Source organism: Lepus europaeus, chromosome 16, assembly GCF_033115175.1.
Source record: "Lepus europaeus isolate LE1 chromosome 16, mLepTim1.pri, whole genome shotgun sequence".
Classification (NCBI taxonomy): domain Eukaryota; kingdom Metazoa; phylum Chordata; class Mammalia; order Lagomorpha; family Leporidae; genus Lepus; species Lepus europaeus.
In genome coordinates this window covers 90,606,887-90,623,619 of record NC_084842.1, presented here as the reverse complement: position 1 = coordinate 90,623,619, position 16,733 = coordinate 90,606,887, and the positions used below count along the sequence as shown (strand labels likewise).

Here is a 16,733-nt window from a genome sequence, read left to right as displayed (position 1 = left end):
CATACCCTGAGGGGCAGCAGGTGATAGCTCTACTGCTTGGGTCCCACATGGGAAACCCAAATGGAGTTCCAGGCTCCTGGCTTTGATCTGGCCCAGTCCTGGGTGTGGAAGACTTCAGCAGAGTAAACCAGTGGATGAAAGGTTGGTTTCTCTTTCTCCCTCCTTCCCTCTCTCTCTGTCTTTATCTGCCCTTTAAATACAAATAAATTTTTTTAAAAACTTTAAAAACTCCCAGGGTCTGTGTGGTGACCCCGCACCTCTTGCCCCCACCATGCTCCTCCTCTCAGAACGAATCCTCTCAGAAAAAATCCACTGCAACAGTTCATTTCAAAAATGTTAATGGGAAAACGTTCATATAGATATTTCCCCAAAGGATCTATACAAATGGCCAACAAGCACATGAAAGCTATCCAATGTCACTGCTTAGTAGGGAGACACAAACCAAAACCACAGTGAAGCGTCACCTCAATCCCACTACGTTGACTAGATTAAAAAGAAAATAAAAGGATTGCCAAGGAACATGGAAAAATTAAAATTCTATGCATTGCTGGTAGGAATTTAAATGCTGTGGCTGTTTTAAAAATCAGTTTGGCAGTTCTTTAACAAGTTAAAATACACGGGTGGGCATTGTGGCACAGCAGGCTAAGGAGCCACTTGGGATGCCCACATTGCACATCAGAGTGCCTGTTCCAGTCACGTCTCCTCCATGTCCATCCAGTTCCCAGATAATGTTCCTGGGAGGCGGGAGACGATGGCTCAACTAGGTGACTCCTTGCCACCCACACAGGAGATCAGGATGGAGTTCTGGATCCTGGCTCCTGGCTTCAGCATGCCTTGCCCTGGCTGTTGCAGGCATCTGGGGAATGAACCAGTGGATTAAAGAGTGATCAATTTCTTTCCCCCACCTCAGTGTGTGTGTGTGTGTGCACGTGCATGTGTGTATGTGTGTGTTTGTGTGTGTGTGTGACTCTGCCTTTCAAATAAATAAAAATGAGTAAATATTTTTAAAAAGTTAAGTACAGGGGGCCAGTGCTGTGGCATAGCAGGTAAAACCGCTGCCTGCAGTGCGGCCATCCCATACGGGTGCCGGTTCAGGTCCTGGCTGCTCTACTTCTGATCCAGCTCTGCTGTGGCCTGAGGAGGCAGTGGAAGATGGCCCAGGTGGCTTGTGCTCCTGCACCCACATGGGAGACCTGGAGCAAGCTCCTGGCTCCTGGCTTTGGATCAGCGCAGCTCTGGCCGTTGCGTTCAGCTGGGAAATGAATTAGCAGATGGAAGACCTCTCTCTCTCTCTCTGCTTCTCCTTCTGTGTGTAACTCTAACTTTCAAATAAATAAATAAATCTTATTTAAAAAGTTAAATATAGAGTTACCACAAGAATTCCAGGGCCTGCATTGTGGTGTAGTGGGTGAAGGTGCTACCTGCCATGTTGGCATTCCATGTGGGCACTGGTTCATATCCCTGCCACTCAATTCTGAACCAGCTCTCTGCTAATGGCCTGGGAGAAGCAGTGGAAGATCGTCCAAGTTCTTGGGTCCCTGCCACTCATGTGGGAGACCCGTAAGAACCTCCTGGTTCTTGGCTTCAACCTGCCCCAGCCCTGACAGTTGTAGCCATCTAGGGAGTGAACCAGCAGATGAAAGGTTTCTCACACTCTCTGTTTCTTCCTCTCTCTCTCTCTCACTGTAGTTCTGACTTTCAAATAAATAAATAAATAAATCTTAAGAAGAAAAAAAGAACTATTAATTCCACCTCTAGGTATATATCCAAGAAGTTTGAAAATATATGTTCATACAAAAACTTGTACACCAATGTTCATAATAACACAAAGTAAAAACAATCCAAATGTGCATCAACTGATAAATGGATAAACAAAATGTGCCTATTATTTAGACACACAAAAGAATGAGGTACTGCAGGCCAGCACCGTGGCTCACTAGGCTAATCCTCCGCCTGCGGCGCCAGCACCCCAAGGTTCTAGACCCAGTTGGGGTGCCGGATTCTGTCCCAGTTGCCCCTCTTCCAGTCCAGCTCTCTGCCGTGGCCCGGAAAGGCAGTGGAGGATGGCCCAAGTGCTTGGGCCCTGCACCCGCATGGGAGACAAGGAGGAAGCGCCTGGCTCCTGGCTTCAGATCAGCGCAGTGAGCCGGCTGTAGCGGCCATTTGGGGTTGAACCAACAGAAGGAAGACCTTTCTCTCTGTCTCTCTTTCACTGTCTAACTCTGACTGTCAAAAAAAAAAAAAAAAAGGCTGTTGATTTTTGTGCATTGATTTTATATCCTGCTACTTTGCCAAACTCTTCTATGAGTTCCAATAGTCTCTTAGTAGAGCTCTTTGGGTCCCCTAAATAAAGAATCATATCATCTGCAAAGAGGGATAGTTTGAGTTCTTCCTTCCCAATTTGTATCCCTTTAATTTCTTTTTCTTGCCTAATGGCTCTGGCTAAAGCTTCCAGAACTATATTGAATAGCAGTGGTGAGAGTGGGCATCCCTGTCTGGTACCAGATCTCAGTGGAAATGCTTCCAACTTTTCCCCATTCGATAGGATGCTGGCCGTGGGTTTTTCATAAATTGCTTTGACTGTATTGAGGAATGTCCTTCCATACCCAATTTGCTTAGAGTTTTCATCATGAAAGGGTGTTGAATTTTATCAAATGCTTTCTCTGCGTCTATTGAGATAATCATATGGTTTTTCTTCTGCAGTCTGTTAATGTGGTGTATCACATTGATTGTTTTGTGAACATTGAGCCATTCTTGCATACCAGGGATTAATCCCACTTGGTCTGGGTGGATGATCTTTCTGATGTGTTGTTGCATTCTATTGGCCAGAATTTTATTGAGGATTTTTGCATCTATGTGCATCAGGGATATTGGTCTGCAAGATATAGGTACCGGCAAAGACTTCTTGGAAAAGACCCCGGAACACAGGCAGTCAAAGCCAAAATTAACATTTGGGATTGCATCAAATTGAGAAGTTTCTGTACTGCAAAAGAAATAGTCAGGAAAGTGAAGAGGCAACCGACAGAATGGGAAAAAATATTTGCAAACTATGTAACAGATAAAGGGTTAATAACCAGAATCTACAAAGAGATCAAGAAACTCCACAACATCAAAACAAACAACCCACTTAAGAGATGGGCCAACGACCTCAATAGACATTTTTCAAAAGAGGAAATCCAAATGGCCAATAGGCACATGAAAAAATGTTCAAGATCACTAGCAATTAGGGAAATGCAAATCAAAACCACAATGAGGTTTCACCTCACCCCAGTTAGAATGGCTCACATACAGAAATCTACCAACAACAGATGCTGGAGAGGATGTGGGGAAAAAGGGACACTAACCCACTGTTGGTGGGAATGCAAACTGGTTAAGCCACTATGGAAGTCAGTCTGGAGATTCCTCAGAAACCTGAATATAACCCTACCACAGGACCCAGCCATCCCACTCCTTGGAATTTACCCAAAGGAAATTAAATTGGCAAATAAAAAAGCTGTCTGCACCTTAATGTTTATTGCAACTCAATTCACAATAGCTAAGACCTGGAATCAACCCAAATGTCCATCAACAGTAGACTGGATAAAGAAAGTATGGGACATGTACTCTATAGAATACTATACAGCAGTCAAAAACAATGAAATCCGGTCATTTGAAACAAAATGGAGGAATCTAGAAAACATCATGCTGCGTGAATTAAGCCAGTCCCAAAGGGACAAATATCATATGTTCTCCCTGATCGGTGACAACTAACCAAGCACCAAAAAGGAAACCTGTTAAAGTGAAACGGACACTATGAGAAACAGTGATTTTCCTGACTGTTGATGTACAATTTAATACTTTATCCCTTTTAGCATTTTTTTAATTCTAGTTAATACTATTGGTTGAACTCTGTAATTAACACACAATTATTCTTAGGTGTTTAAATTTAACTGAAAAGTGATCCCTGTTAAATATAAGAGTGGGAATAAAAGAGGGAGGAGATGTACAATCTGGGACATGCTCAATCGGACTTGTCCCAAATTAGAAATGTGCCAGGGGTTGGCCGGCGCCATGGCTCACTAGGCTAATCCTCCGCCTTGCGGCGCCGGCACACTGGGTTCTAGTCCTGGTCGGGGCGCTGGATTCTGTCCCGGTTGCCTCTCTTCCAGGCCAGCTCTCTGCTGTGGCCTGAGAGTGCAGTGGAGGATGGCCCAAGTGCTTGGACCCTGCACCCCATGAGAGACCAGGATAAGTACCTGGCTCCTGCCTTTGGATCAGCATGGTGCACCGGCTGCAGCGCGCCGGCTGCAGCGCGCCAGCCGCGGCGGCCATTGGAGGGCGAACCAACGGCAAAGGAAGACCTTTCTGTCTGTCTCTCTCTCTCTCACTATCCACCCTGCCTGTCAAAAAAAAAAAAAAATTAGGGCCGGCGCCGCGGCTCACTAGGCTAATCCTCCGCCTGCGGCGCCGGCACACCGGGTTCTAGTCCCGGTCGGGGCACCGATCCTGTCCCGGTTGCCCCTCTTCCAGGCCAGCTCTCTGCTGTGGCCAGGGAGTGCAGTGGAGGATGGCCCAAGTCCTTGGGTCCTGCACCCCATGGGAGACCAGGAAAAGCACCTGGCTCCTGCCATCGGAACAGCGCGGAGCGCCGGCCGCAGCGCGCTACCGCGGCGGCCATTGGAGGGTGAACCAACGGCAAAAGGAAGACCTTTCTCTCTGTCTCTCTCTCTCACTGTCCACTCTGCCTGTCAAAAAAAAAAAATTATAAAAAAGAAATGTGCCAGGGGTTTCCAATATAATCCCATCAAGGTTGCATGTACCAATGCCATCTCACTAGTCCAAGTGATCAATTTCAGTTCACAATTGATCACACTGATAGGTCTAAGAGTCAAAGGGATCACATAAACAAGACTAGTGTCTGCTAATACTAACTGACAGAATAAAAAAGGGGAGAGAATGATCCAACATGGGAAGTGGATACACAGCAGACTCAGAATGGCAGATGTCCTAAACAGCACTCTGGCCTCAGAATCAGCTCTTAAGGCACTCGGATCTGGCTGAAGAGCCCATGAGAGTATTGTAGGCATGGAAAGCCAAGACACTCTGTCAAAAAAAAAAAGGACCTAGATGAAAGATCTCTGTGAGTGAGATCCCAGTAGAAAGAATGGGGCCATCAAAGAAGGAGGTACCTTTCTCTGAAGGGAGGAGAGAACTTCCACTTTGACTATGACCTTGTCTGAATAAGATCGAAGTCGGCGAACTCAAAAGGCTTCCATAGGCTTGGCAACTCATGACTAGAGCCTAGGGAGATTACTGACGCCATAAACAAGAGTGTCAAATTGTTAAGTGAACAACAGGAGTCACTGTGTACTTTCTCCTCATGTGGGATCTCTGTCCTTAATGTGTTGTCCAATGTGAATTAATGCTATAACTAGTACTGAAACTGTGTGGGTGCAAACTGATGAAATCTTTACTTAATATATACTAAATTGATCTTCTGTATATAAAGATAATTGAAAATGAACCTTGATGTGAATGGAATGGGAGAGGGAGCGGGAGATGGGAGGGGTGCGAGTGGGAGGGAAGTTATGGGGGGGGGGGGAACCATTGTAATCCATAAACTGTATTTTGGAAATTTATATTTACTAAATAAAAGTTAAAAAAAAAGAATGAGATACTGCTACATTCTACAACATGGGTTTCACAACGTGAAAGAAGCCAGTCATAAAAGATGACATATTGTATGATTCCATTCATATGAAATGGCCAGAAGAGGCAAATCTTCCCAGAAAGAAAGGCTAGGGTTACCAGAATCTGAGGAAAAGGGGAATACAGAAAGATTGCCAATGGGTATAGATTTCCTAAGGTGATAAAAAGTTCTGAAATTATATAGTGGTTATGGGTACACAACTCCGTGATTATCCTGAAAACCACTAAACTGTACTTTAAAAGTAAATTTTACAGTATTGAATTATATATTAATAAAGCTGCCCTTTTAAAAAAGTTGAATCAAAAACTATTTTAAAGGGGTCCTTTATTTTTAAAAAGTGGTGGACACACATCTTGGAAAATTAACCCTGAATAGTCAACACCAAGGTACAGTCTTGCAAACCAGACTTCAAAGGAGGAGAAATAAAGAACTCTGGGCAGCTACACAAAAAGACAATCACTAATCCAGGAGAGAAAAGAAGATTTTTTTTCAGACTTTCTGAAATCACTTTATATTTTTAAAATGGTACAATATCACCTTTTAGACAAGCGAGGAAAGAAGATGTGAGATGAAGATGTTGTATAAAGTCACTTCCGAGTAAAAACAATTCTTCAGTGCATTCAAAAGGAGATATAAATTTAAAATCAACGAGATTAAGAAAAAACTCTGTCATCTTGAATTTGAATTACCAGTATTAGCTTTAACTCATGATATGTTTTATTTAAAAAATACAGACTAAAAAAATAATAAAAAGACAAAGAATTACAGACTTCCTACCCTGGAAGCAAAGGCTAACCTAACAGTAATGCACACATTCAGCCATCCAGTTCTGGTCTCAACACCATCTTCACTGAAACCACAGGGCTCCTTAGAGACATGGCTAATTCCTGGTCTAGGAAAGAAGTACAAATGATGACCCTGGAATATCTCACCATCCCCAAACCAAAGAAGATGCCTCAGACAACAAGGCCTGGATGGCAAAGACTAACCTCCTAACTTCTCAAAGATTGTGTGCCATGGATCAAAATCCATCAAATATGCTAAAACCGTATGCTCATCATGATACTAAAATTAAAAGGCCTTTTTAAAAAAGATTTATTTATTTATTAGAGAGGTAGAGTTACAGTGAGAGGAGAGACAGAGAGAAAGGTCTTCTGTCTGTTGGTTCATAAAAAGCCTTTTTAAAAAAATATTTTACTTGGCTTATTTGAAAGGCAGAGTTATAGAGAGGGGGAGAGAGAGAAGAGAAATATGAAGAGAGACATGTTCCATCTGCTGGTTCACTCCCCAAATGGCTGCAACAGCTGGGGCTGGGCCAGGCCGAAGCCAGAAGCTTCGACCTCTGTCGGAGTCTCTTACATGGGTGCAGGGCCCCAGCACTCACTTGGGTCATTCTCTGCTGCTTTCCCAGGCACGTTAGTAGGGAGGTGGATCAGAAGTAGAGCAGCCAGGACTCAAACTGGCGTCCATGGGGGAATAGCAGCACTGCAGGTGGAGACTTCACAAGTTATGCCACAGGCAAACCAGCCCTGAAGAAGCCTTTTGATCACATTTTCCTGACTCTTTGGAACAATTCCTTATTTGGAAAACAGGTAAATAGAGGGCAAAAAGTCACATTTTTGTTCTAGCTTTTACATATGGTAACCAGTGATGAGGGGGGATTTCTCATCGAAGCACTGTAAGAAAGGGAGGACGTGCAAAAGATGTGACTATCTTCACGTCGCAGTTAACAGCAGTCAATAACTTCTAACATCACAACAAAAGATAAACGCCCAGTCATCACACACCTCCTGAGAAATGTACAACACGCCACTTTTGAAGTCATCCTTCTCCTCTCAAAATCTAACCTGAATCTGATTAAGCCCCTGGATCTAAAAGCTGGTTTGCAAGAAATAGAAGACAGAGAGAATGAGTTAAATGACAGAAGGAAGGATGAGACCTGAAAAATGCAGACTGTGAAGTTCTGTAGGACAAACAACTTAGTTTCTTCAAAAGCAAAGGAATCACAAGGAAGCAAGACAGAAGGAGGGAAAGAGAACAGGTAGCTCAAAGAGGGTGAGAAACGTAAGCACACATATACCAAGTTATGGGCCTTGTTTGGATCCTAACTGAAACAAATGTTTAAAAAGAAAAAAGAAAAAGTGGCAAACAGAAACACTTAGAGGACAACTGTGGAGGTAACAAGCCAGATAACGAATAATACCAAGAGATTATTGTTGTTTGGGGAGGGATGATGGTATCATCTTAAAAATGGAATCCTTGTGTTTGTGCCATACAATGGAACTATTTAGAGATTATTCACATGATGTTTGGATTTGTTACAAAATATCCAAGGGGTAGGGGTGTAGAAGTGTGGGGAGTTACAGAGGAAAAAGATTGCTTGCAAGTTGATAATGGGCACTTTTGTACATGCTAGACATTTTCTATATAAAAAGGGTTTTTCAAACATACACACAAGTTGAAAAGAACTGCACAGTGAATACTTATATCCACCACCCAGATTCTACAATGCATAGTTTTCCTTTATTTGTTTTATTACCTATCAGTCCATTTAGTAAAAACAATAACAAAATCTGCCTTTACCATTCTAAACAAAAGATAAAAATGTGTCCTACGTTGTTTTGGTTAATGACAATGACTATAGTGTAATTCTTAGAGAGTTTACAAGCCCTGTGCAGTAACAACAAATCCCACCTCACCGTGCTGCATAAATGTTCTGCATTAAATTACAAAAGGAGACTATATTTGTAAAAACTTAAACACCAGACACTGAGGGACAGTGCCTCTTCATGCCTGGTTCATGTGACAGGGAACATCGGGGTCTCTGACCAGCTCCCAGGGAGTGAGTGCCAACACAGCTGCCCTGCCATCTTCTTGTCCCTAGGAGTCACTCTGAAGACTTAAATTTCAGGGGCTGGTGCTGTAGCATAGTAGGTGAAGCCGCTGCCTGCAGTGCTGCCATCCTATATGGGTCCCGCTTCGTGTCCCAGCTGCTCCACTTCCAACCCAGCTCTCTGCTATGGCCTGGGAAAGCAGTGGAAGACGGCCCAAGTCCTTGGACTCCAGTACCTGTGTAGGAGACCTGGAAGAGGCTCCTGGCTCCTGACTTCGGATCAGTGCAGCTCCGGCAATTGCGGCCAACTGGGGAGTGAACCAGCAGATGGAAGATCTCCCTCTTTCTCTCTCTGCCTCTCTCTCTCTCTCTCTCTCTCTCCCTCTCCTTCTCTCTATGTGTAATTCTGACTTTCAAATAAATGAATCAATTGTTTAAAAAAAAATTAAATTTTAGAGACAAAGAGAACTATAGCTCACCATGCTTCCAACTGTCATCACCACCAAGAAACTGCAGCACCGTCCTCACGAAGTCCTTGGCATCAAAGCCAATAACGGGAAGCTTACGTTTCAGTGCTTGAGACAGCATGTTCCTAGAAGACGAGACAAACCACTGATTTGACATTTAGAACCTCTGAGAATGGAAAAACACTATCTCTATTCTAATAGCTTTCCCTTATAAAGTGCACACATACATGGAAAACATGTATGGATTTTGGTTTTTGTTGCACTAAAATAAACTAGTACTATCTTGTTACAACACGTCTGAACAGGACCTAGGATGAGGCGCTAAGAAGAATAAGACATCGGTTTTAAAAGAGTCCCTATCAGAGCGACAGGAATTGTGCTAAAATTGACACAAGACGCGGGGAGGCTGTGTGGAGGAAGGGTGGGCTCAGGAAGGCTGCACGGGGAGGTACAGGGATGATGCCCCGAAGAACCCAGCAGTTCACAGATGGAAGCTGATTGTCAGAAGGGACTGAACAATGCTGAAGACAAAGCCTGCAGCAGCAGACCATCCACATCAATTTCCAAGAAAAAATTAATCATGTTTGTGCCCTAATTGAAGGGGAGCAACAATTAACAGCAGAAACAATAGCCAACACCATAGACATCTCAATTAGTTCAGCTTACACAATTCTGATTGAAAAATTAAATTGTAGCAAACTTTCTGCTGATGGATGCCATAACTGGGGCGCTGGGATGGGCAGCAGGCAAGTTTTCAACGGAGACCTTCAGTTTTAACATGCACCATCAGTCTCCAACAGAGGTCTTCAATCTTAAACACGCAGCATCAGTCTCCTAAAGCATTTCCCTCCCTCCCTTCCCCATCACATGCAGAGTTGACTGCATCACTGTAAGCAGAAAATCTTGTCTCCTCTCAACCAGACACCCAGAGAGATGTAAAAGAAATATAACTTGGGGGCGGACTCTGTGGCACAATAGGCTAAGCCTCCGCCTGCGACACCGACATCCCATATGGGCGCCAGTTCTAGTCCCGGCTGCTCCTCATCAGATCCAGCTCTCAGCCATGGCCCAGGAAAGCAGTAGAAGGTGGCCCTAGCATTCCTGGTTTCTGATCGGCCCAGCTCTAGCTGTGGCGGCCATTTGAGGAATGAACCAGCAGATGGACAACCTCTGTTTCTCCCTCTCACTGTCTGTAACTCTACTTCTCAAATAAATAAAATCTTGGGGGGAAAAAAAAAGGAAATGTAACTTAGTTCCAATTTGAGAACCGTACTAAAAACCTTAAGCTTCACCTTGCTTTGCATGATTTCATGTGAGGCATTTCCATGTGCTAAAACATTCATTCTGTCACTCTTCAAATACAAACACGCTGGCCAGTGCCGCAGCTCAATAGGCTGATCCTCCGCCTGCGGCGCCGGCACACCGGGTTCTAGTCCCGGTCGGGGCACCGGATTCTGTCCCGGTTGCCCCTCTTCCAGGCCAGCTCTCTGCAGTGGCCCGGGAGTGCAGTGGAGGATGGTCCAAGTGCTTGGGCCCTGCACCCGCATGGGAGACCAGGAGAAGCACCTGGCTCCTGGCTTCGGATCAGTGCGATGTGCCGGCCGCAGTGTGCCGGTCGCAGCGGCCACTGGAGGATGAACCAGCTGTAAAGGAAGACCTTTCTCTCTCTGTCTCGCTCGCTCACTGTCCACTCTGTCAAAAAAACAAACAAACAAACAAACAAAAACATTGCCCATTGTTCTCCGGCCTTGTCTTATCTGCAACTGCGACCACACAGTACACACTTCTACAACACAGACTGGTACCACCAGAGAGGACCTGAGAAAGGAAGAGCATTATTCCATTTTGTGTTATTCCCATAGTTTAAAATAAGAACATCCTATGCATCTTTTATTGAAGACTCAGAAGAAAAAGCATTATAAAAAAATACATCCTTGAAAACCCTGGCATCGCTAGTGCACACAGGGCCACTTCTTTGGCAACACAGCATCTGCAGGCTGACAGCTCTTTCTAGGCCTGCGTCCACCATGGAGAGAGCACAGCTCCTGTGGTGCTGCTGTGGCTCCTGGCCCGCTGAGCACGTGTAACAGACGAAGGGAGCTGAGGACTCAAGTTCTAAGCCCACAGTCTCTTTCTGCTTTGCCTGTAGTGATGATGTGCTGAGCCAGGGGCAATCTGCTAGTGACCTGAAGTCCAGGAGATGTGCTACAAGGCAGGCTGGGACAGAAACCAAATGAGAGACTGGCATAGGAACTCCAAGGCCAGGGCCCGAGCAAGGGAGAGATGGAGAGGCCCTCTGTGCTCCAGCCTGCTGCGCAGCCCCCTCCACACATGCAGCTGGCTCACTCCAGGCCAACCACTCAACAAGCCATCACAGCCTCCATGTAGGCACCATCTGCACCTGTAGGTGCCACCCATGACTGGAAAATCCTCCAAGTCAGGGGACATCTCCTGTGAAGGGGAAAAGCAGAACAGGATGTCTGGTAGGGGACTGAAGCAACGCCAGGAACCAGCCACAGCAGCTCCTGTGGGCTGTGTGTAGGCCTCACACAGCTGTTTTCAGGTATTTCTGTGCATTAGTGATGGTAAGCGTTGCGATTTTAGAAGTTCATCTTCAATTGCAATGAGCAGTTGGATCCCCGTCAGGTTGCAAAATGACCAGTGTCCTAGACAGATCAGAGTCTTCCCAAAAATGAACTCCGATTAGAAACTTTTACTCGTATATCCCAAAAGTCTGCAGGTGCAAATGTGCAAAACCCTGAAGAGGTCTCCAAAGTGCTTGGCAGAGGCAAGGCTCCTCCCCCTGGCTGAGAGCTCCGAGGAAATCCAGTCGCGCCACCACCACCTTGCAGCCCTGTCTGGGAAGATTTTCTTATCTTGGAGAGAAAAGGTCATCTCCTTGCTGTCCTACTGATGTCTGTCTTCACCCATGGCAACCCCCAGGGCACACATATCTGCCCTCACACACGGGCAGGAAGAGGACAAAATAATCGATGAGATTCCTATCAGTCCGTGGTGCCACAGGCCACTGTGTTTGTTACTGAAGACGCAGACAGACAGCATAGCCTTCAGGTCCTTCAACTCAATGTCCTCCCCCCTCCGGCCCGGCAGAAGTCAAGGCTGTCTTGGTTACGAGGCCGCTACCTGCGTTGCTGAGAAAGATGAAGGTGGTTTGCAGTGAGACAGCCTGGCGATCTGCTCACAGTAGTCCAGAAAGAGCTTGATGTCGTCAGAACCCCCCAGGGGGGAATTCATCCATCTCATCAGATATCAAAACCAAGCCTGCACAGGCACTCACATTCCTGTGAATCCACTTCTGCAACTGGTCCCGAGGCTTTGGCTGGCTGCTCATCACCACAGCCCTCGGCAGTGTAAGTCTGTGTAGGACAGGAAGCTGCTGAGGGCTGACCTGGGCAGATGGCAATGCCCACGCTGAAGGGCTCGAACACCACCGCTGCTGGGCCACTAGTAGCTACTCAGTGCCACAGTGGGCCCCAGCGGCTCTGCCAGCCCCATACCTCGCCTCGCAGCCTGCAGATGCCACCACGCCCTCACGGCCCAGCAGCAGGCGGACTTTCTAGTATCTTTTTTTTTTAATGTTTACATGTATATCTAGTATTTCTTTCAAGAATTGAAACAGGAAATGAGATATGGTTTTGGCACTGCAATCACAAAGACAAAACACAATCAAAGCAGGTAGGTCCTAGTGGTTTAAAATTTAACGTTTAAAGTTTTTTTTTTTTTTTTAAACAATTACAGTATTTATTTGAAAGGCAGTTACAGAGACCAAGAAGAGACAGAGAGAGGGGTTTTCCATCTGCTAGCTCACTCCCAAATGGCTGCACAGGCCAAGGCTGGGCCCGGGTGAAACCAGGAGCTAGGAGCTTCTTCCAAGTCTTCCACACAGATGCAGGGGTCCAAGCACTTGGGCCATCCTCTGCTGCTTTCCCAAGCCGATAGCAGAGACCTGGATAGGAATGAGCAGCCGGGACTTGAACTGGAGCCCAAATGAGACGCCAGTCACAGGAGGCGGCTTTACCCACCATGCCACAGCGCAGGTCCCTTAAAGATTTTTTTTTAATATAAAGGAGTCAGTTGCCTCACTTCTCTGACTCCAAACTTTTTTTTTTTAATTTTTTTAATTTATTTGACAGATAGACAGTGAGAGAGAGAGAGACAGAGAGAAAGGTCTTCCTTCCATTGGTTCACCCCCACAAATGGCCACCATGGCCGGAGCTGCGCTGATCCGAAGCCAGGAGCCAGGTGCTTCTCCTGGTCTCCCATGCAGGTGCAGGGCCCAAGCACTTGGGCCATCCTCCACTGCCCTCCCAGGCCACAGCAGAGAGCTGGACTGGAAGAGGAGCAACCGGGACTAGAACCCAGTGTTCACATAGGATGCCGGCGCTGCAGGCAGAGGATTAACCAAGTGAGCCATGGCACCGGCCCCCCTTAAAGATTTTTTTAAGATTAGGAAACAATGAGGAGCCAGAATGAGCCAAATCAGGACTATAAAGCAGACGCCTGTGATTTCCCTTCAAAACTCTCCCCAGATCACCCTCCAGGACAGACGGGCAGGAGCACTGTGGTGGTGGAGACTCTCTGAGGCTTTCCCAGGCAGTTTTCTCCTAAAGTTGTGGCTGACTTTCTCAAAATACTCTCCTTACTTACAGATACTGTTGCTCTTTGGCTCTCCAGAAAATCAACAAGTAAAATGCTTTGAGCTTCCAAAAAACCATTTCTATAACCTTTGCTCTGGACCAATCCACTTTTGCTTTGACTGTACTACTTCCTAGTAGTCATTACTTTTTTTTTTTTTTCCAAGAGAGAAAACCATAGGTCTTCCATCCAAATGCCTGTATTGGCTGGGGCTGGTCCAGGCAAAAGGCAGAAGCTAGGAACCCAATCCAGACCTCCTATGTGTGTGTCAGCAACCCGGCACTTGAGTCATCATCACTGCCTTCCAGGAAGCACACAGCTGGAAGCTGGAACTGAGTGGGGCCAGGACTCGAACCCAAGCATCCCCAGTAGTTCCTCAGCAGGTAGGCCAAGTGCTCGCCCCTTGTGCTGCCTTCATGGCTACAGCCTGGGAAACTGCTCAACCGCTGTGTGCAGGGGGAACCCTGGGTCCCTCGGCAGGGAGCTGCCCCGTCCTACGTTCTGTGCCTTTGTCCACACCTGCAGTGCAGTGGGGGTCACATTTGCTGTGCCCCTATTGGGGAGTACCCTACACATCTGCTCTCCCCATTGTATCATGAGCTCACTGAGTGCAGGATTCATAACGGCTAACATTCATTGAACACGTACCACATGGCAGAAATACCACCAAATACTTCAGAAGGATGACTGACTTGAAGCCCCACCCAATCCTGTTAGGTAGGCACCCAATCTGTTTTCTGAATTAGGGAACTCAGGCTCAGAGAGACTGAGTGATTTGCATTGCTACAGGCTGCTACATGGCAACACCTACACACCACGCCTTGCTGCTGCAGGGCCCAAAACAAGCCAAAGTTTTCCCTTCATAGTAAATGTTAATACACTGATAAGGTTCTTTGACTAGAACTGAGGAAGAAAGAAACCAGAGCTCCACACATCAAGTAGGTAGTTAGATTTTGTCTTGCACCACAGATAATTTTAGCTAAGGTTTCTTGCATTTTATTTTGGCTTCCCTGTAATAGAGAAGCCAAGATGCTGGGGAGGGCCATGTGCCAGTATCAGGGCTTCAGATCTTCTCTTGGTTGGACTGGGGAGTGGTACACGGAAGAGAAGGGAAGGGAGTGAAATGCTCACAGGGAGAGGCAATAAAGCTGGGTGGAGCTCCCTTCCACTGGACCCTTGTCAGCCTGAGACTCAACTACATTCTCTCCCACGAACAAAAGACGTGGACAGGAGCTAATTGGTTTCTACCTTGCCAAGACAAACAACAAAAAGAATATCTTGTGAGATAAAATGGGTAAAACATGGGATGGGTGCTCGATGTGGTAGTTACGGGACACTGCAACCCCATACTGGTGCGCCTTGGCTCGAATCCCAGTTGTACTCTCAGTTCTACCTTCCTGCTAATGTGCGCCCTGGGCGGCAGGAGGTGATGGCTCAAGTCCTGGGTCTCTGCTGCCCACGTGGGACATGGATTGAGTTCCAGCTCCCGGCGTGACCCTGACTCAGCCATGGCTACTGCAGGCACTTCCAGGATCGACTCAACTGAGACAACTCACTCACTGTCTCTCTCAGCTCTTCAGACAGATAAATAAATACATACTTTAATGGCTAAAACATACATTGGTATTAATGTTGGTTATTTAAATGGCTAAAACATAAGTTGGTTATTAAGTCTATTTGTCACATTTGCAAAACAAAAAGGAAGCTATAGTACAAAAAGTTAGACTTGAGTTAAAAATAAGAGACTTCAACTGAAATCGTAGGACTGATCTATAACTTCAATTATTTCTCGGAGCCTGTCTCCTCATCTACAAAATGGGGTTAATAGACCTAACACAGGGAAATAGCATGAAGATGAAGTGAGATCATATGAGCAGAAAGGCCCTGTACAGGCAATAAATACCACCTAATACATTCTGTACAAACATTACCTATAAGGGTATTAATTTCGGTGAGATTTATTCAAATTCATCTTGAATATCAAAGATACTAGCATAGATTCAGGATCACTGCTTCCAGTTTTATGGAACTCAAGGCAGCATCTTCAGGTAAGTACTCTGAGTAAAGCTGCAGCTCTCATTCACTCAATAAGAATGTTGAGTAAATGCTTACTGAGCACCTGTCCTGTGGCATCGTTTTTGGCTGTGGGGATACAAACATAAACAGAATGCAAAAAGTGTCATTCTCAGAGAGTTTCGAGGTAGACACAGAGTAAACAAAATAAATAAGTCACATACACAGAATGATACTGTTAGGTAGGAAGTCAGATACGAGCTTATGTGTGTGTGACATAAAGGCCTAAAGAAAAGATGTCTATGTCCAGCACATGCATCTGCATCTCAAAGTCATCCCGATAATGTTTCAGGGCAGCCCAGTGTTCGTATCCTGCCCTGCTCCCTTCTACCGGATAACCACCTGCCAGGTGGGACACACACACACACACACACACCCCGCGGTCCCTTCTGCCTGACAAATCTTCCACAATCTCCCAGATGAAGCCCAGTATCTGCATTTCAAACACCCTGCTCCGGATTCCCATTCTCTAGGGGGTCTTGCTCACCCTTCCTCTAAACCCAGGATGGAGCCAGCTAGCCTTCCTCCTGTCTGATACCTTCAGGGGAAAACTCAGATAGGAAATTCTTAATATTTACATCCATGAAATCCTTTGTTTCAGGAGGAGATGTGTGAAGACAAAGAGCCATCTCCTTAAAAACCCCCGGCCTCAACCGGACTGCGCGCTCAGCCCTCTGCCTCTCTGCTGAGCCACCCGCCTGCCTGCCCAGGTGTACTCTCTCCACTCGACCATGGAACCTCGTGCCCTTACCCCCAGTCTGAGTGACTGTGCACTCACTCTCTCTCAGGTCCTGTCTGGAGAGGTGCCCATCTGTTCTTATAGATGTCCCTACCCTAATAAACCTTGCTATTTTACTTTTCCACTACTCTCTGTCTCATGCCTGAATTCTTTCTTGCACGAAGACAAGAACCCTGCCATTCACCGGCAACAATATTACGGTTAAGTATTACAGGAATACATGAAGAACATGTGGCACAGTGGGTTAATCCACTGCCTGCAACACCAGTTGGAGTT

At 45.9% G+C, this 16,733-nt stretch overlaps 1 protein-coding gene across 1 annotated transcript in view; it reads right to left on the bottom strand.

The window, feature by feature from the left end:
• The window catches only part of POLN (DNA polymerase nu), a 205,819-nt gene that overhangs the window by 144,782 nt on the left and 44,304 nt on the right, over positions 1-16,733 (bottom strand). Inside the window, exon 6 of the mRNA XM_062213723.1 lies at positions 9,002-9,114. Coding sequence (XP_062069707.1) covers positions 9,002-9,114 — 113 coding nt within the window. The remainder of the gene's footprint in view (positions 1-9,001; positions 9,115-16,733) is intronic.